The sequence below is a fragment of the Microcebus murinus genome, chromosome 26 (genome assembly GCF_040939455.1).
Source record: "Microcebus murinus isolate Inina chromosome 26, M.murinus_Inina_mat1.0, whole genome shotgun sequence".
Taxonomy (NCBI): domain Eukaryota; kingdom Metazoa; phylum Chordata; class Mammalia; order Primates; family Cheirogaleidae; genus Microcebus; species Microcebus murinus.
In genome coordinates, this window is record NC_134129.1 from 14350473 (window position 1) to 14368596 (window position 18124).

The window sequence follows — 18124 nt, forward strand, 5'->3', positions numbered from 1 at the left end:
TTACAGTATATTTCCTTTTTTTTTTAATGTAAGTTCTTTAGAGAGAGATCACGGAGCTCCTTGCCCTTTGAATGAATCCATTTCAGTTCATTATGAAAATGGTAAACTGCCATGTGTGACCACTTATTAGCCACTAGGAGGCAGGGACTGCCCTAATCATTCTGTACAGGTCCTTACACAACTAGACATTTAAAATAAGTATTTTAAAAGATCACAATAATTGCTTCAGAAATATTTTTCACTCACATGAAAAGTCTTTTGATAGCCAATAATAAATACTATCATTAATTATATTATGATATGGATTTTATAAATAAATGTGTCCCTGTACATAATTTCATAAAATATGCAACCAACAGTACATAACAATGGCAACTAATAAAAACATATGGAATAGAATAAGAAGAAAAGGTGTTACGCACCTTCTGTAACTTTAGGCAGTTCTGGAGAGTAAAAGGTATGAAAAAAGCAGAGGAAAGTAAGCAAAGAATATTAGCTGGGTAGAAAAGTATACAGGCTTAAATTTTTTAAATACTACCCGTATTTCATTTGAACTTCATGCTAAATCAAGGTTCAAAAAAGAACATCAAAATCAACTACAAAGTGGAAAGATCCTTAAGAAGCTAAACTTCCAGTGTTTATTTCTTATTCATTTTCTGATAGTGACTAAAAATATATTTATCTTTCTATTTTCTCTGAGTCTTTTAAGAAAACAGCACTAACCAACCCTTAGAAAACTGGAAAACAAATCATTTCCTGGGTATTACTTTTAGGTCAGTTGTGACTCATGCATTTAGTCTAGTTACATTACTCAAGGCCCAAAAGCTTTACCCACTCTCTCACAAGGGATTAGTCACAAAACACTGTTAGAAAGGACAAGATTAAGCCAAGTAAAAAAGCACATGAGGTATCAGTTCAAGCTGGCATTTAAGGATTCATGTCAAAGATATTTTTAAAAATATGACTGCAAATAAAAGAATGAAAACAAAAAAGCCATACAAAAACTCTACTCTAACTGCTAACAATGTCCTCTCTTAAAAATCTTACTGTCTGAGAAGCTCCAATTATTTAATGCAAACATTCAATCGTCACTAACAAAAACTACCAAAGTTGCCACTGCTAGCATTTATAATTAGAAAAGTCTATAATCTTGGATAATGATAGAGCTCTTAAATGGTGGTAGTAATAATTTTTTATTTGTTTTCTAATATCACCCAAAGCTTGGAGACTTTTTTTAAAAATGAGAATTAATGGCCATGATTTCAAGGCCAACTAAAAACAAGTTTGTAGACATTAATAAAGCTATTCCCTGAACTCCACTAAACCAAAGCAACAGTTATTGATCTATAAAAAGTGATTTTGAAAATAAGATCCTTAAGACTCTTCTCAGTATTCTTAAAATGGATCTTAATTAGAGTTAATGTTTATAAACATGAACATGTTTTCACTTTTGTTTTATGCTCTGAAAAATTAAATGCCTTTTTTCCCCCTTAAAACTAGCTACTTCAGTTTCAGACACGGCTATACTCTTCTTACTGATTTTGGTAATATTTCTTAATGAGGTAGATCGAGGTGGAGTATGTATTTTCCCCTATCACTGTCCCAATGAAACATATTGGTTTAAGATACATCTTAGTCAATATATAACACCTGGAAGTACATAGTATTTGAAAACAGAACAGCAAGCTTGTGAATCATTGATCAGAATTTCAACCCTGAAATGGTAAAAAACAAAAGCCACTCAAAGCAAATTAAACCATGATTCAAGATATGAAAAATTACAATTTTTTTGAAGGTCATCCTTTCAACACACTCAATTGCCAAGCTGTTGGGGACCAATGTTGGTGAGACGGCAACCCTGTGGGTTCCCACATAAGCTCAGCTCTATTTGTGTCTATCAGATGGGACTTGCCTCTCCCAGTCCCAGCATCAAGCCTAAAACCAGCAGCGGGCTTATTAATTAGTAAGTGCTGGGAAAGAACACTATACTCCAGGAGATAAAGGTCCATGGCCAAAGTAAAAAGGAATAAGTAAAACAAAAAAGAAGTGACAGAGGCAAGTGACTACATAAATTAATAGTCTGAAGCATCTGAAACTACCATTTTTGCAAGTTAAAGTAGCTGGGTATTGGCAATTTCAGACGTTTCAACCTGACAGAATAGAAACGTCTATTTTTAAATGCTAATATACAGTTTCGGACAAATCTAAATTTTTTTTTCCGCAATAAAGAAGAGCAACAACTCTGTTCACCTACACTCTAGCTGTTACTTAAACTGCTTTCTTTGAGATAAAGAATACAATGCATTATAGCCATAAGGTATACAGAACTATTTTCTTATAATGTTTATGATTTTATAACAGAAATTTTAAAAGTATAAAAAAATCTCATTGTACATTTTTGATCATTAACGGTGGAGTTTTTGTGTTGTAACACAAAATAATGCATAGGAACGTTCCTAAAGATACATTGATCAAAAATATCCTAATTAACTTCATATCTAAGAATTATATCCTGATAACATAATAGCTAATTATTTATTGAGCACTTATTATGTACCTGGTATTGTTTTCATCTTGTTTGTATATTAAGTAATTTAATCCTTGTAACAATCCTATGAGGTAGATACTATTATTATCTCTATTTCTGAGATAGGGGAAATTGAAATATAGAGACTAAGTAACTATACATAGTCAAATAGCCAGTAAGTGGCAAAGACAAGATTTTAACCCAGGCAGTCTGATTCCAGAGCTGTTCTTAAATACTATCCCTATACTCTGTGGCTCAGTAGGATGACAATAAAAATACCTCTACAAGGATATTCATCCTAGAGCTGTTTAAAATAAGGAAAGACTGGAAAATTAAAAATAAATGATTAGTTAAATAAATTATAGTATATCAATATAATGGAACACTATGTTGCTATTAAAAATAATGTTGGATTAAGTATTTAATAACATGAAAAATATTCATAATACATTATATGAAAAAGTATGTTAGAAAACAGAATATGAATTTCTTTCTTTCTTAAAGTATTTAAATAGGCAAAGAAAAAAGAAGAAAATCTAACAAAATGTTAACAGTAGTTTCCTCTGGGGAGTAAGTTTATATAAGTTTATGTTTTTTATTTATTTAATTTAATGTATTAATATTCTATAATGAACAAGCATCATTTCTGCCATAAAAACTATTTTTAAATTTCCTTACAATATAAGGTAATTCGGTATTCTAATTACTTTGAATAATGTCAAATTATATATTCACTTAAAGACACACTTGATTTTACATATACATTTTTATTTAACTTTACCTTCCAAAAGCTGTGAGCTAACATTGACAAAATCAATTTTCTTCCTGAGATACCGCTGATTCAACTTCCAAATGCATGAAATAAATGTGTTCTTTTCAGCAGTGCTGCTGGCAACCCATTTATATATTTTTTCGAAATGTAAATCAAATTCAGGATTTTCCTGAAATAAAAATATACAAAAGATTTTATGATCATATCCCTTTTCATTATTAATGTAAAATCTCTATTAAAAAAAAACAACTGAAGCTGTTCTTAGAAAAAAATGATTATTAGAAGTCAGCTGAGTGAGGCTGGAGGCGGTGGTTTATACCTGTAATCTTAGAACTCTGGGAGGCTGAGATGGGAGGATCAATTGAGACCAGGAGTTTGAGATCAGCCTGGGAAACATATCAAGACGGTTGTGTCTACCAAAAAAATTTTAAAAAATTAGCTGGGCATGGTGGTGTACGCTTGTAGTCCCAGCTACTCCAGAGGTTGAAGTAGGAGGATCTTTTGAGCCCAGGAGTTAGAGGCTGGTTGCAGTGAGCTATGAGCACACCACTGGCCTCCAGCCTGGGTGACAGAGCAAGACTCCATCTCAAAAAAAAAAAAAAAAAAAAAGTGAGCAAAGTGACTTGAAAAGAAGGGTTCAGAGAATTCAATTTCTAGCAAAAAATTTGCTTATTACCCAAAAGAAGCTGGGTGAAAAACAACAATGGTTATTGTCTTTTTCTTCCTATGGCCTCAAATATATGACAGGCCACATACTTAGTGGCTTTGTGGCTCAGTAGGATGACAATGGTGTCTAGTTTTGACATGGACCTAATCTTTCTTTTTAAATTGCCTATAGAGGCCGGGCGCGGTGGCTCACGCCTGTAATCCTAGCACTCTGGGAGGCCGAGGCGGGCGGATTGCTCAAGGTCAGGAGTTCAAAACCAGCCTGAGCAAGAGCAAGACCCCGTCTCTACTATAAATAGAAAGAAATTAATTGGCCAACTGATATATATATATAAAAAATTAGCCGGGCATGGTGGCGCATGCCTGTAGTCCCAGCTACTCGGGAGGCTGAGGCAGAAGGATCGCTTGAGCCCAGGAGTTTGAGGTTGCTGTGAGCTAGGCGACGCCACGGCACTCACTCTAGCCTGGACAACAAAGCGAGACTCTGTCTCAAAAAAAATAAAAAAAATAAAAAAAAAAATAAATTGCCTATAGAGTTTAAGAATTACACCTTTTATTTGATAATGTACTATTACTCATAACTGTGCTTTGCTACTAACTCCTTAATAAGGACTGTATCTCTAATTATAACATATGAAAAAAATATAATATAAATCCTGGTGTACTTTCTAAGAACAAATAAGGTGAAAAGCAGGTACTGCTCCTAATTGTTTTCTATTTTGAAACTACAGCATGATTAAAGGTGTTCCAAAAGCCAAAAATGCTGGTGGGCCTTAAAATTCTTTCAAGTGACAAAGCAGCTCAACCATTCTGAGAGAATGACACTATGCTTTCTACATGTCTCTTAAGCCAGGTTACAGCAATAATTCCATACCAGGCTAATATTCCCAACCCTTGAATGCAGAACTACTTGACTATTAGTATAAAATAAAAACTTATGGATGTATGCTTTTCTTCACATCCAAGGAATTAAAAAATAGGCTCAAATGTTCTTAATGTTCTACAAGGTAGAGGATAATAATATTTTGATTCATTTAAAGAGTTATTTAGGGCTGGGTGTGGTGGCTCACGCCTGTATTCCTAGCACTCTGAGAGGCTGAGGCAAGAGGATTCTTTGAGGTCAGGAGTTTGAGACCAGCCTGAGCAAGAGTGAGACCTGCACTCCACTAAACATAGAAAAATTAGCCGGGTGTGGTGTCACACACCTGTAGCCTCAGCTACTTGGGAGGCTGAGGCAGGAGGATCATTTGAGACCAGGAGTTTGAGGTTGCAGTGAGCTAGGACAATGCCACTGCACTCTAGCCAGGGTGACAGAGTGAGACTCAGTCTCAAAAAAAAAAAAAAAAAATTTAGGGGGATAAAAGGTTTTATCAGACTTTTACTGTGAGCAATTAGAATATTTTAGGGATCAGGACTTGATCTTTGGTACAACAATCATATTACAGTAGCATGGAATAATTAGTTCAATGTGTAGCTTAATAAACAGAACTGAATCATCAAAAAATTAAAAACCTGCATTTAGAATGAAAAGGTATAATAATTGCATTATTACTTATAAAAAATCTAAGAGTATTGGCAACTCATATGAAACTTGATGGGAAATGATCTCTTTCCTGGGAATATTTCCCATAATGCCATAAAAGAAGCTGAGTGCTCCAGTGGCAACACTCACACAAATCAATGTGTGATACTAAATGGCTAATGTTAGGCTATGTATAAAAGTTTTATGTTTTCTATCCATATATAGTGTACACACACCAACGTACCTACACAAAATGAAAAAAAAAATCCATTAAGCAAGTCAGCAATGAGGCATCAGCTGTGAGAAAGCATTCGAATAAGCATTCAGCAATGTTAGTGAATTATGCAAGTAAATAGGGCTGTGAAGTGCAAAACTCCTGAAGGGAAAAAGGCATTTTCATAAAGGTACATTTTTAAAGAGCCCTTAAAAGTATTTTCTGTTAAACAGAAACCTACCAAAAAAGTCTCCACCCTTGATCCTTCCCCATGGTAACAGAAATTATTTATGAAACTGTTTTATAGACATCCCATTCTAATTTTCTTTCCATCCTCTCCCCCTTCGAAGTACCTGTCAAACCCTGTTTCCGCATTCCACAATTTTGTAAACCTTGGGAGCTCCTTAGGGATAAAGCAAAGGCCCAGTTTGCCTAAAATACTTAAAGAAAAGGCATCATCTGTATTTGGAAGAAATCTGAATTGTGCAGTTATGCAGGGCTCTTCTAAAATTATTTTTGCTACTTTTTTTTTGCATTGGACTCAACTACCTGTCATTTTGTCCAGACTTTTGATCCTCAGTGGTTTGTACCAAGGTAAGGGTAAAATCACAATTTTACCAGGTTGCTTTATAAAGGTAGTTTTTTTCTTCACTCTTGTGTCTTTAAAAAACGTATGGTAGAACAAAAGGGGAAGGAGTAAAAAAAAAAAAAAAAAAAAAAAAAAACGTATGAAACTTGTAGAGTTAAGTCAAAGGGCATCTACAGTTTCGTTAGCACAAGCCTTGCTATTAGTCCTATCGACAGTACAGGCGGATGTGGTGCATATATTTCCTAGTGCTCTGGAGGGGCCTTTGGGCTGCAGAGGAAGATGAGGGGCAGGGGCAGAGAGGAGGAGGAAGAAACACCCAATTTAATCAAAGGAGTTTTACTTGGTTTCCTTGAAAAAAAGGGTATTGCTGTGAAAAGCTTTGAACTGTCAAGATTATAGGTGGTTGGTCCTTTAACATGATTATCACATTATTCAACTTTCTTTATTTTGCTCTAGTTTACGCAGTTTACATACAAACATAACTGTTGCTTAAAAAAAAGCAAAAAGAAAATGAAATAAACATACATATGTACTTATTTTTAGTAGCCCAGGAGTTGGGGGTTGGAAGGCTGAATGACACATTTTAGACTAATTCTTGGTTAGCTGGTAGACCAGTGGTCACAAAACAAGTTTAGATCATCTTAAAATAAAAAAATACTATGTTATACATGAAAGATGCTTTCTGAAAACAAAGAACTAAGAAAAACATACTTTGATAGCATCTTTGGCATCTACCACAGCAAGGTCTCGAAGGGCCCAAGCAATTTGCCTTTTGTAGAAATCACCTTTATCAGATTTCTTAACTTTGACCACCTTCACTTGCACGGGGCGTTCCGTTGTCACTGTTAAGTAAAACACACACTTTCGTTAGAAATATCATTTCTCTCACTCATTTCTTCATTAGCTCTTTGCAAATATAGCATTCGGATGCCTAATACATGATATGAAAAAAGATGTAATACTTTACAACAAACTGCTATGACAGGAATGCACAGAATCCTAATAGATGCATATAATCAGACTAGAGGGTCAGAAGCAGATTCCTTGAGAAATAAATCTTCAGACCAGTTTTAAAGGAAGAATATGAGGTAAAATCTAAAGAACTGACATATGTAAAGTCAGAGAGGCCTGACAGAGCATACACCATTTCAAAGAACAACAATAAATAGTTCAATATAGATAGTACACACAATAAGGTGCATGGAAGTGAAGTTACTAAAATATATGGGATGTCAGATCATAAAAGGCCTTTATCTGAATTTGGGGGGTGGTTATTACAAGATCTTAATCAAGAAAATGACATCTTCTAATTTCCATTTTCTAAAAATTAATCTGGCCGTAGAATGGAGGGTGGACTAGAGTGAATGTAAATGCATTTGTGAAGTGGTTTTCCCTAAAAAACCCTAAAAATTCACTAAAAAATGTAACTTGCCAAAATTGACTCAAGAATAGAAAATACAGAAAATTCTATAATTATTAAAGAAATTACACCGGTAAGTAAAAAATCTCCCCCCACCCCCCACCAAAAAAAGCTAGTCCAGCACAGTTTTACTGGTATCTTTTGCCAAGTTTTCAAGGTATGAATCATTCCAAACACACACAACTATTGCAGTATATAGAAAACGAGGGAATGCTCTCCAATTTATTTTATAACTTTGGTTATAAAGCCAAAAATAGTATCAAAGAGAAGATTACAAGACCATGTAACTAATGAACATTGATGCAAAATCTTAAAATAAATATAGCATTGTATTGGTAAACCAAGGGTATATACAGAAGATAACACTTCGTTTCATCAAATCTAAGATGGACTTTTCCCCCCACATTTAAAAATTCCTGAAATCATGATAAATCTTAATCAAAGCAATATTATAGCATTTTTAGTAGTACCTAAAATTATAATATATGTTATAAGTAATGGCATATTTTATTCTAAGTTGTCAATTATCATTTGAAAAACTAAATACAATTATTAACCACACTAACAAATTAAAGGAGAAAATTATATGATAATCTCAATGATATAAAAAAAAACACTTGATAAAATTCAACATCTATTCATGATTTAAAAAAAAAATAAGAATTAGAAAGAAAAAAAGCATAAGAAGCCAGGAATAAAAGGGAACTTCCTTAACACTGTAAAGGATAGCTCAAAAAAACCTATGCAAATATCATACTTAAAAGTGAAATCCTTCTCTTTGAGATCAAAGCTGTACTGATGGTCCTAACTAGCAAACTAAAGCACGAAAAATAAACAAAAAATACAAAGACTATAAAGGAAGGAAGAAAAATATCACTACTTTCAGAAAATTTACAAACAAATAATTAGAATAACAAAATTTAGCAAGATTGCTTAACATCCACATAATAAAACAACTACATTTCAGGATTCTGACAACAAATGATTTAAAAAATGTATTAATGTTAATAAGGGCTATTATTTATGATTACATCAAAAAAATCTAAGAATAAATAAATACCTAGAACAAATCCAACAATATACATGCAAAACCTTTAGAGAAAATGATGAAACTTATAGAACGGCATTATAAAAGACCTAGGTAAATGGAGAACTGTACCATGTTCATGGATGTGAAGACTCTATATCATAACAATGCAAGTTCTCTCCAAATTGAACTATTGGTTAAAAAACAATTCAAATCAAAATCCCCCCAAAATCTGAAACTTGACGAGTTAATTCTAAAATGTAGGTCAAAAAGTAAAGAACAAAAACAAAATAGAACAAAAACAAGATATAAGAGAGAACTCAGAAACAAATACAATCATATACATCACTATAAATGTGAACACAGATGAATTAAAGACTAATATGTGAATGATAAAATTATAAAACTCTTAGAAAATAATATAGGAGACTATTTTTATGACTGACTAAAAGATATATGGGAAGGATATCTTAACACATAAAAAGGGGAAGGCATAAAGGACAAGATTGATTAATTTTAATTAAAATTATAATTTTCATTAAAAGTCATCAGAAAAAGTAAAAGGACAAGCCACTGAGGTGCATACAATCAACAAAAGAATAATATTCACATTATACAAAGAACTTGTACAAATCAGTAAAAGGACAACAATCAATACAATTTAAAAAATGAGCAAAAGGCTTAAGTTGGTAAATGTCACAGACAAGGAAACTAAATGGCTAAGGAATTCATGAAAAGATACTCAATCTTATTATTAACCAGGAAAACGCAATTTAAAACCACAGTAAGATACTATTTCACTCCCACCAGATTGGCAACAATTAACAACCTGTCAAAACCAAGTGGTGAGGAGGATGTGTAGAACCCAAAACACACACCTAGAACAACTACTTTTGAAAATAATTTAGTATTAGAGCAGAAATGATAATTCATATACCTATGACTCAGCAATTTCACATCTAGGTATCTACCCTAGAAAATTCTTGCCTACATATATACCAGGAGATAAGAACAAACATGTTCACAGAAGCACTGTATGAATAGCAAAAACTGTAAACAAACCTAATGTACATCACTATGGATTGGTAAGTAAATTGTGGTACACTAATACAGTACAATATTACAAAGCAGTGAATACAAAAGAATTATGGCTGTAGAAAGAATAAAAACAAAAGTCATGAACATAAACATAACATTGATTGGAAGAAGTCACAATGAACACATGCACTATGATTCAATTTATGTAAAGTCAAAGACATGTAAGAGACACACAAGACCAAACAATATGTTGTTTGAAATTACAAACATATATATGGTAATATGATAAAGAAAAGCAAGGAAATAGTAAATTAAAATTCATGATACCAGTTACCTCTTAATGGGGGAGGGAAGGGAGTAAGATTAAGGAAGGGCACCCAGGAGACTTCAAAAGTAATGGAATATTCTTTTTATACTGAGAGGTGAATACACAAATGTTCACTGTATATTTAAATTTAGTCTTTACACCTTATATACATATGTTATAGAAATTCTTTTATATCTACTCAATATTTAATAAAAACAATTTAGAAATGAATTTGTTGACCCAACAACTTTCCAATTATAGAGACAATGAGAATATTTAAAACAGTATTTCATTCTGGTAAGGAACAAAAGAATACCAAACAAGTACTTTTTCTTACTACATACTCACCTGTGGCACACAAAAAGCAGTTCTTTTTCTTTTTTCCTGCTTTGCAGACATTCACAATGCTGAGCAGCCGTTCGTCATTCGGTGTAAAAATGTCTCTTTGTAATGCATGCTTTATTGCTGTCATCTTTTCTCAGCTGAAAAAATTCAAGGTATATCTTAAGCTCTTTATCAAAATCATGTCACCTCATACTATCCATTTTATGATTAAAAATGATCTTATTTTGATGATTTAATATATTAATACACCTGCATCATAAATATATAAAGCTGTAAATTAGAAAATGAAATTAGAGAACCAGTGTTATCAAACTCTAAAATGTTTGGAAGTACTCACCAAGTACTATAACACACAGATATTAAAAAGAAATTTAAAACCCATGTTCATTTCTTAAATATAGTTTCCTATATAAAGAACTCTTACAACTCAACAATAAAAGAAATAACCCAATTAAAAACTGAATAAAAGATTTCCTCCAAAGAAGATACACAAATGGCCATAAGCACACGAAAAGATGCTCAACATCATTAGCCATTAGGGAAATGCAAAGCAAAAACAGCAATGAGATACCTACCATTGTACACCCACTAGGATGACAGAATATAACAAGTGTTGCTGAAGGTGTGGAGCAAATGGAACTATCATACAATCCTGGTAGGATTGTAAAATGGTACAGCCATTTTGGAAAAGTTTGGTGGTTTCTCAAAAAGTTAAACATGGGGTTATCATATGATCCAGCAATTCCACTCCCAAGAGAACTGAAAACATATGTCCACACAAAAACTTGTACATGAATGCTCACTGCAGAATTATTTGCAATAGCCAAAGAGAAGAAACAACCCAAATGTCCATTAACTGCTACATAAGCAAAATGTGGTATATCCATACAGTGGAATATTGTTTCACCATTAAAAAAAGGAACGAAGTACTGACACATGCTACAACATTGACTAATCGTGAAAACATTATGCTAAGTGAAAGAAGCCAGACACAAAAGATCATATATTGTATGATTCCGTTTATATGAAATAGAATGAGAAATCCATGGAGACAGAATAATTAGTAGTGGCTAGGGTTCAGAGGGGAAGGAAGAATGGCTGCTAATGGGGATAGAGTTCCTTATTGGGGTGATGGTTGTACAATCTTATGAATATACTAAAAAAAAATCATTGAATTATACAATTAAAAAGGGTGGATTTTATGATATGTGAATATCTCAATAAACCTGTTATAAATACACGTTTTCAAATATTTCCTTTTTCTCATCTAACTCAGTTTCTTTCAAACACCAATACTTAAGTTGAAATATTTTTTAAAAATCTCTATTTTAGCCGGGCATAGTGGAGCATGTCTGTAGTCTCAGCTGCTTGGGAGGCTAAGGCCAGAGGATCGCCTGAGCCCAGGTGTTTGAGGTTGCTGTGACCTAGGCTGACACCACGTCACTGTAGCTCGGGCAACGGAGTAAGACTCTGTCTCAACAAAACAAACAAACAAACAAACAAAAAATCTCTATTTTATTTTTCATATACATATTTGCGTGCATATATTACTATTTTCCAATGCAAATGTGTAGTATCTCATACATGTGAGCTTGCCTAGGGCACTAAATTCTAAATACTGTTTCTTTCTATGGGAAATGAAGAAATTATGAGTTTTAAATAAATGATTTACAATGCATTTTAATAACACAATGACACTTTTGTAAACTAGGTCTTTCCTATATTTTACTTAATCTATGAAACTTCTATCTCTGCTCCAACTCCAAAAATTGCTTTTCTCATAAAAATCACATGTTCCCACTTCCATCCCTCTTCTCAGTCTTCTGAGACCCCTCTCCTTCTTGTTCTCTTAATCTATCTGGCTTCTTCAAGCTTACTTGTTTCCCAACCTAGCTTGGATGCACAGCTCATTTTCCTATATGGTCCAGGGGTCCCCAACCTATGGTGAGTTGTATAAATATTTCATCATATATTACAATGTAATAATAATAGAAATAAAGTGCACAGTAAATGCAATACTCTTGAATCATCCCAAAACCATTCCCCTGCCTCCACGGTCCATCAAAAAACTGTCTTCCATGAAAGCAGTCCTCAGTGCCAAAAAGGTTGGGGACCACTGCCTATACCCATAGTATCCCCCTTCAATTATTATACCCTGGTTGGAGCAGTTCATCCTGTTTTTTATCAATCTCCATAAACTATTTTTTCCTCCATTTCTCTTGGGCAACCAGATGCCACTTTAGAAAGCAACATATCCATGCTCATTGCATGCATTAAAAATATCTAAATCCAGCCAAAGCTGGACTTTCAATGCTGTTCAGCAATTTTTTAATACTTTTTTTGATGGTTTCCCCATGACCATTGTTGCAAACCCTTATTACTCTCCTTCAGCCCCCAACTCTAGTGTCAGCCTCCTCCCTCTCTGCAAATGACTTCACCATCTACCTTGCAGAGAATATAGAAGCCATGAAGTACAATTCTCCCCAATTGCTTTCTTCTCCGATTCTATACCTTCGCCCATCCTAACCTCCATTTGGCCTATTATAAAGTGACCATATTGCTAATCCCTCAATATGTTCTAGGGCCTTGACACTATATTAGAGCTCTATTCCATCCTGTGTCCAAGTCTTACAGGACACTGGCAATGTTACTTTTCTATCTCTGGGCTTTTGTTCATGCAATTTCCTTTTCCTTGAGTTCTTTTGTTCCCTGGGAAATTCCAACCTGTCTCTCAAGACTATGTTGCTGCCTCTATGAAGTAATCCCTCCTTCTCTCCCACATACAAAGAATAATTTATTTTCTACTCCTCTAACATTTCCCCTCTACTCTGATATCAAAATGCTTACGAATTGCATTTTCTAGCTAGTTGTATTCTATCCCCCATTAAAAGTAGTCCTTTGCATGCAAGGACCATGTCTTAGTCATCTTTGTATTCCTAGAACTTAGCAAAGTAGGCATTTAATAAATGCTTAAATTAATTAACATGACAACACCAAATAACACAGCAGCCATAGTTCCTCCAAAATTCCCCCTTTCCAACTTTCACATCAGTATGCAAATGTCCAGGTTCAAAATCTGTCATATTTGATTCCCTGCTCCATCACCAACATGAAATCTGCTATCACATTCTGTGATTTCCCCCATCTACACATAATTTATTCCTTCCTTTCTTTTCCCACTGCCAACACACAACCCCAGTTCATATCAGCTTTATCTAGTTAACACCATAGCATCTGATTATCTCTTGCAAGCTTCCCTTACCCTGAACAATGACCAAATAATCTTAAAACATAGTTTCCATCACACCAAGCCCTTACTCAATATTTTCCTAATGTTCCCCAATATAAACTTTCCACTCCAAGACTCTATTCATTTTGGGCTTTAAATCTTTGCTTAGGCACTTTTCCATGTAAGGAATATTATCTCCTCCCTATCCAAAGCTTAATTACACTTCACAGTTTACAGGAAGTTGATTCAATAAAGATCTTTAATCTAAATTGATCTCTCCTCTAAATTTCTACAGCACTTATTGCACTTATTAAACAATCAAGCACTTGCTCTCTAATTGGCTCATAAAATTGTAAGCTCCTAGATCTCAAGAACTCTCTTAAAGAGAAAGAGAAGGCTGGACAATATAGTGAGAGCTCATCTCTATAAAAATAAAACACACAAAAAAATTAGCTGAGACAGGGTGGCACGTGCTCATAGTCCCAGCTACTTAGGAGACTGAAGCAGGAAGATGGCTTGAGCCAGAAGTTGGAAGCTGTTGTGAGCTGTGAGCCTACCACTATACTCCAGCCTGGGTGACAGAGCAAGACCCTGTCGAGAGAGAGAGAGAGACAGAGAGAGACAGACAGACAGACAGAAGAGAGACAGAAAGGAGAGGGATGCTTGCTCTATCATAGTTTTGTGTCCTTAGTGAGTACTTAACAAACACCTGTTGAAGTGACCTGAACTGAATAGTTAAAAACTGGTCAAATGAATGACTAACAGTGATCAACGTATACCACACAGACTCTCTTTGGTCAAAAGCAACGACTGAGTGTATGGTAAGTGTTTGTAAAACAAGAGAGGATGGACATAGAACACAATGAAAAGCAGTATGTCTATTCATTCAGAAAATACTGATGTCAATATAAGTGCGAGGCAATGCTTTAGGATACAGTGGTGAACATAAACAAGACGACCCGTGCTTCCATGGCCTTGACGTTCTACGAGGAGAGTGATTAACTCTCCAGTCTTTACAGTAGTCTTTTTTAAGTCAGTAAATATATCACTAAAGGTCTTCTAAAATTATTTTCCAAGACTAAGAACCCATGTCTGACCACATTCCAAAGGGAGACAGCCACTGCTTACTCTGTTTGTTCCTGTTTCCTTAAACTCAGTTGGACCATTATACCGCGTGACAAGTAGCTGGTCAGTTTGAGTGCCCATGTGAGCTGGGCCCCAAATGCCATTGCAATATCTTAGCGTATGGAGCACTGTTATCCAGAAGAGAAAACTGTGCACGGAGATAGGGAAATGCACTTAAGAGATTTAGAAAAAAAGGTGGATTTGAACAAGGGGGGAGGCACTGTCACACCCTCCTCTCCTGGTCCACACCAACAGCGTACGATCAGGGATGTTTTGCACAAACGAAATCTGGTTCCGATGGGCGGAACTGTAGAAGGCCGTGTGAAGACTGTCCCTCCCGCTCCGTATTCTCCCCACCCCCAGGTCAAGGAGTCAGAGGATGCTCCGACAGAGCTTAGCATCTTAGTCGGGAAGGGCAGAGGGGCCTCACAACGGAGGGAGCTGTGCCCAACCCCGGCACGGAGACGGCACCGGGGCCGAGCAGCCGCCTCAGACCCCGGCGCCCGTCTGTCCGCCGCCACCAGGACCACTGGGCAGCCGCGGCCGAACGCTTACCGCAAGGCCGGACCGAGCCCGGCTGTGCCGAGGCGGGTCCTCCAACACGGAGACGGGATGGGGCCTGCGCGGCCACTGCCACTAGGATTCACCCCTCAATAAAGCGCGGAACCGGAAGCGGGCGTTCCCCTACCACTTCCCGTATCCGGGCACGTGACAAACTCCACGCCGGAAGGCGACCCCGTAAAGAAGGAAGAAGAGGCCCCGGGAAAAAGGGAGCAGCCAATAGACGAGGAGGGGGCGGGGCGCCACCTGATGGGCGTGGGGAGGAGGGGGGCCAAGGCCTCGCCGGAGGGGCGTGTCAAGGAAAGGCAGGGGCGGGGCTTCTAATACTGAAAGACTGGGCAGGTGGAGATTTGATGCTGTGTGGTGTTTACTTTCTCTAGAAGAGTTATTTATTCAGATATTTGCAGCAATCCATTTAAAAGAGATTCAATTCAATGTTTTCTATCTTGCATATGTAAAACTCTGTTAACTCTACATACTTGCTACTTAAACCCTGAAAATCTTAAGTGAGTTAAATCAGAATTCTGGGGGTGGGACCCAGACATCAATACTTTTAATATCTTCTCAGATGATTCTAATATGCAGGTACAGTCGAGAACCATTGCCTTAATGACCCTGATACTCAAAGTGTCGTCCGTGGACCAGCTGCTTGGGCATCATCTGGGGCTTTTAAGGAAATACAGCCTGTCTGGCTCATTTCAGATCCACTGAATCAGAATCTGCATCTTAACACCACGATGCTTATCACATTTGCATCTGAGAGGCAGAAATGATGCCAGTGTTGCTGGTTGCAAGATAGATGATTTGTTTATTCCATCTTCCTAACCTGTTTTATGCCAGACACTTTGATTCCAGGTGCAGAGGAGATTCAGGCATGAATCCAACCCTGAAAGGATTCGCAATATGGCAAAATTAGACAAGGTAAGGATACAAATATATTAAAAATAAGACACAAAAGAAGAGAGCAAAGAGAAGTGCAGGTCGATATAAGTGTGCTGAAAATTCAAAGGAGCTATTTCTTTGCTCCTCCTCAACATAGTCCTTTGCAAGAGGCTGCAGGAATATATTCATGCATACATTATACATTTATTCATTGGACAAGCAACCAGAGCTATCTTTATGCCAGGCATTGTGTTAGATGCTGGAGATACAAAGACAGGGACCCCACTCAGAAAGAGGGCACACCCACTGGGAGACAGAATTAAATAGATGGATAAATTACAGACTACTAAGGTAAATGCAATAGTGAAGGTAGAGAAAAAGAGACTAAAGTAACATGGGAATGCAAAAGAGGGAGGGACTCACTTTGCCAGGAATGGATTCACTGAGACAAATGAGCTGTGCAAAATATCTTTCAATGTTTATCTGAAGAAATAATTTGCTGGAAAAATTAGCAGAAACAGAAGGGAACTGTTTGCTACTAAGATTAATATGCTGAAGTCAATGCTACTTGGAATATCTTTCACGTTTATTGAATGGCATCCCTTTTACGAGCAGGATCTAGTCCTATCTTTACAAAGATTCCTTAGGTCCTTCCTGCTTGGTCCAAGAACGCTTCCTGTGGGCACTCTTTATATGACAACTGCATGTGCTTTTTTGTCCTGTTACCTTTTATTTACCTGCATGTTTACAGCCATCCTCAAAGTTGGGAAATGAATTGAATTTCAGAAGCCTGGGCCTCTTCCCTGAATTTCAGATTTGTGTGTCCACTGCCCACTACCTGTCTTTTGCAATTGGATGTCTTATAAGCATCTCAAACTTATGCATCCAAAAATTAAATTCTCCTCCCTCCTCTCGCTTCCTGGATCCGCCCCCCCCCAAATGAGGCTTATGTGTAATAGTTTATTTGGAAATTTGACCCCAGTGAGCAAAAGTGAGGGAAGAAGAAGGGGAAGTGAAACAAGGAAGAGGGAGGAGATGTGGTCTAAGGACGTGTTAGTGAGTTGGTCATTGTTTGAAGGTTTTGTCAATCCCTTAGGACCTTCTAAGAAGCTTTATGAAATGAGTCTCAGAGCTGTCCACTGAAGGCAAGAATGGAGGAAGCATTTTTATGTTGGCTCCTGTCCCCTTTGATCGAAGGTTAGTGCTCCTGGGCATTGACTACTCAACACTTAATTCCAAGCTGGCTCCCACATCAGAGACATGCTGGGACAGGAAGTGAGAGGAGAGATGCTGTCATGTTGCACTTGCCCAAAGCTCATCAAACCCTGCTCAGAGCTGGTTGCTGTACCAGTGGTTAGAATAAGAGGCTGGAGGGAGTTGAAGTGACAGAAGGTGCACAGTAGGTGTTCATTTCAGTATACTCTTTGCACCACTGTAGTCTTCTTGTGCACTCCATTAAGTCCAGTGCTTCACAGAGGTCCCTTCAAGGTGATGGCCAGTGACAATCTTGGCAAGGACTTACTATAACAGAGTTCAGAGAATAAGCTTCAGTTTCCACTGCTGCACCGATGTCAAGACCACACTTGTATTCGTTAACTCCCTCTTCCACTCCCCGTTCTAACTTTTCCTCACTGTTGGCCAGCAGATCAGCTGACCTAGGTTGTTTCTTTAGTGAGTAACCCAGACTTTCAGCTTTTATTTTCCTTGCACTGATTGAGCCATGATTGCTACAATTGCCTGTTCAATTTATCCCTGGTTTACAGAAACACCAAGATAAGCCCCAGTGAATTCTTTGAATTCCAGATACGTTCCTCCCTACTGCTATTATCTGGCAGCAATTCCATATCACAGTTGATTACTCCCACAAACAGTAACTCCTTACTTTGCCGGCTGCTCCATG

At 36.6% G+C, this 18124-nt stretch overlaps 1 protein-coding gene across 7 annotated transcripts in view; it reads right to left on the reverse strand.

Annotated features, from left to right (window-relative positions):
• EXOC1 (exocyst complex component 1) overlaps positions 1-15500 on the reverse strand; it is a 52082-nt gene extending 36582 nt beyond the window's left edge. For 4 of the 7 annotated variants that reach the window (XM_012758269.3, XM_012758267.3, XM_012758266.3 and 1 more), the window contains exons 1-5: positions 15337-15471; positions 10431-10564; positions 7002-7132; positions 3309-3468; positions 423-443 (exon numbers count right to left, since the gene is read on the reverse strand). In XM_012758269.3, coding sequence (XP_012613723.1) covers positions 423-443; positions 3309-3468; positions 7002-7132; positions 10431-10554 — 436 coding nt within the window. In that variant the 5' untranslated portion in view covers positions 10555-10564; positions 15337-15471. Of the gene's footprint in view, positions 1-422; positions 444-3308; positions 3469-7001; positions 7133-10430; positions 10565-15336 lie in introns of all 7 variants that reach the window. The other 3 variants (XM_012758270.3, XM_012758268.3, XM_012758264.3) reach the window with 2 other exon arrangements.
• Between the last annotated feature and the right edge of the window lie 2624 nt (positions 15501-18124).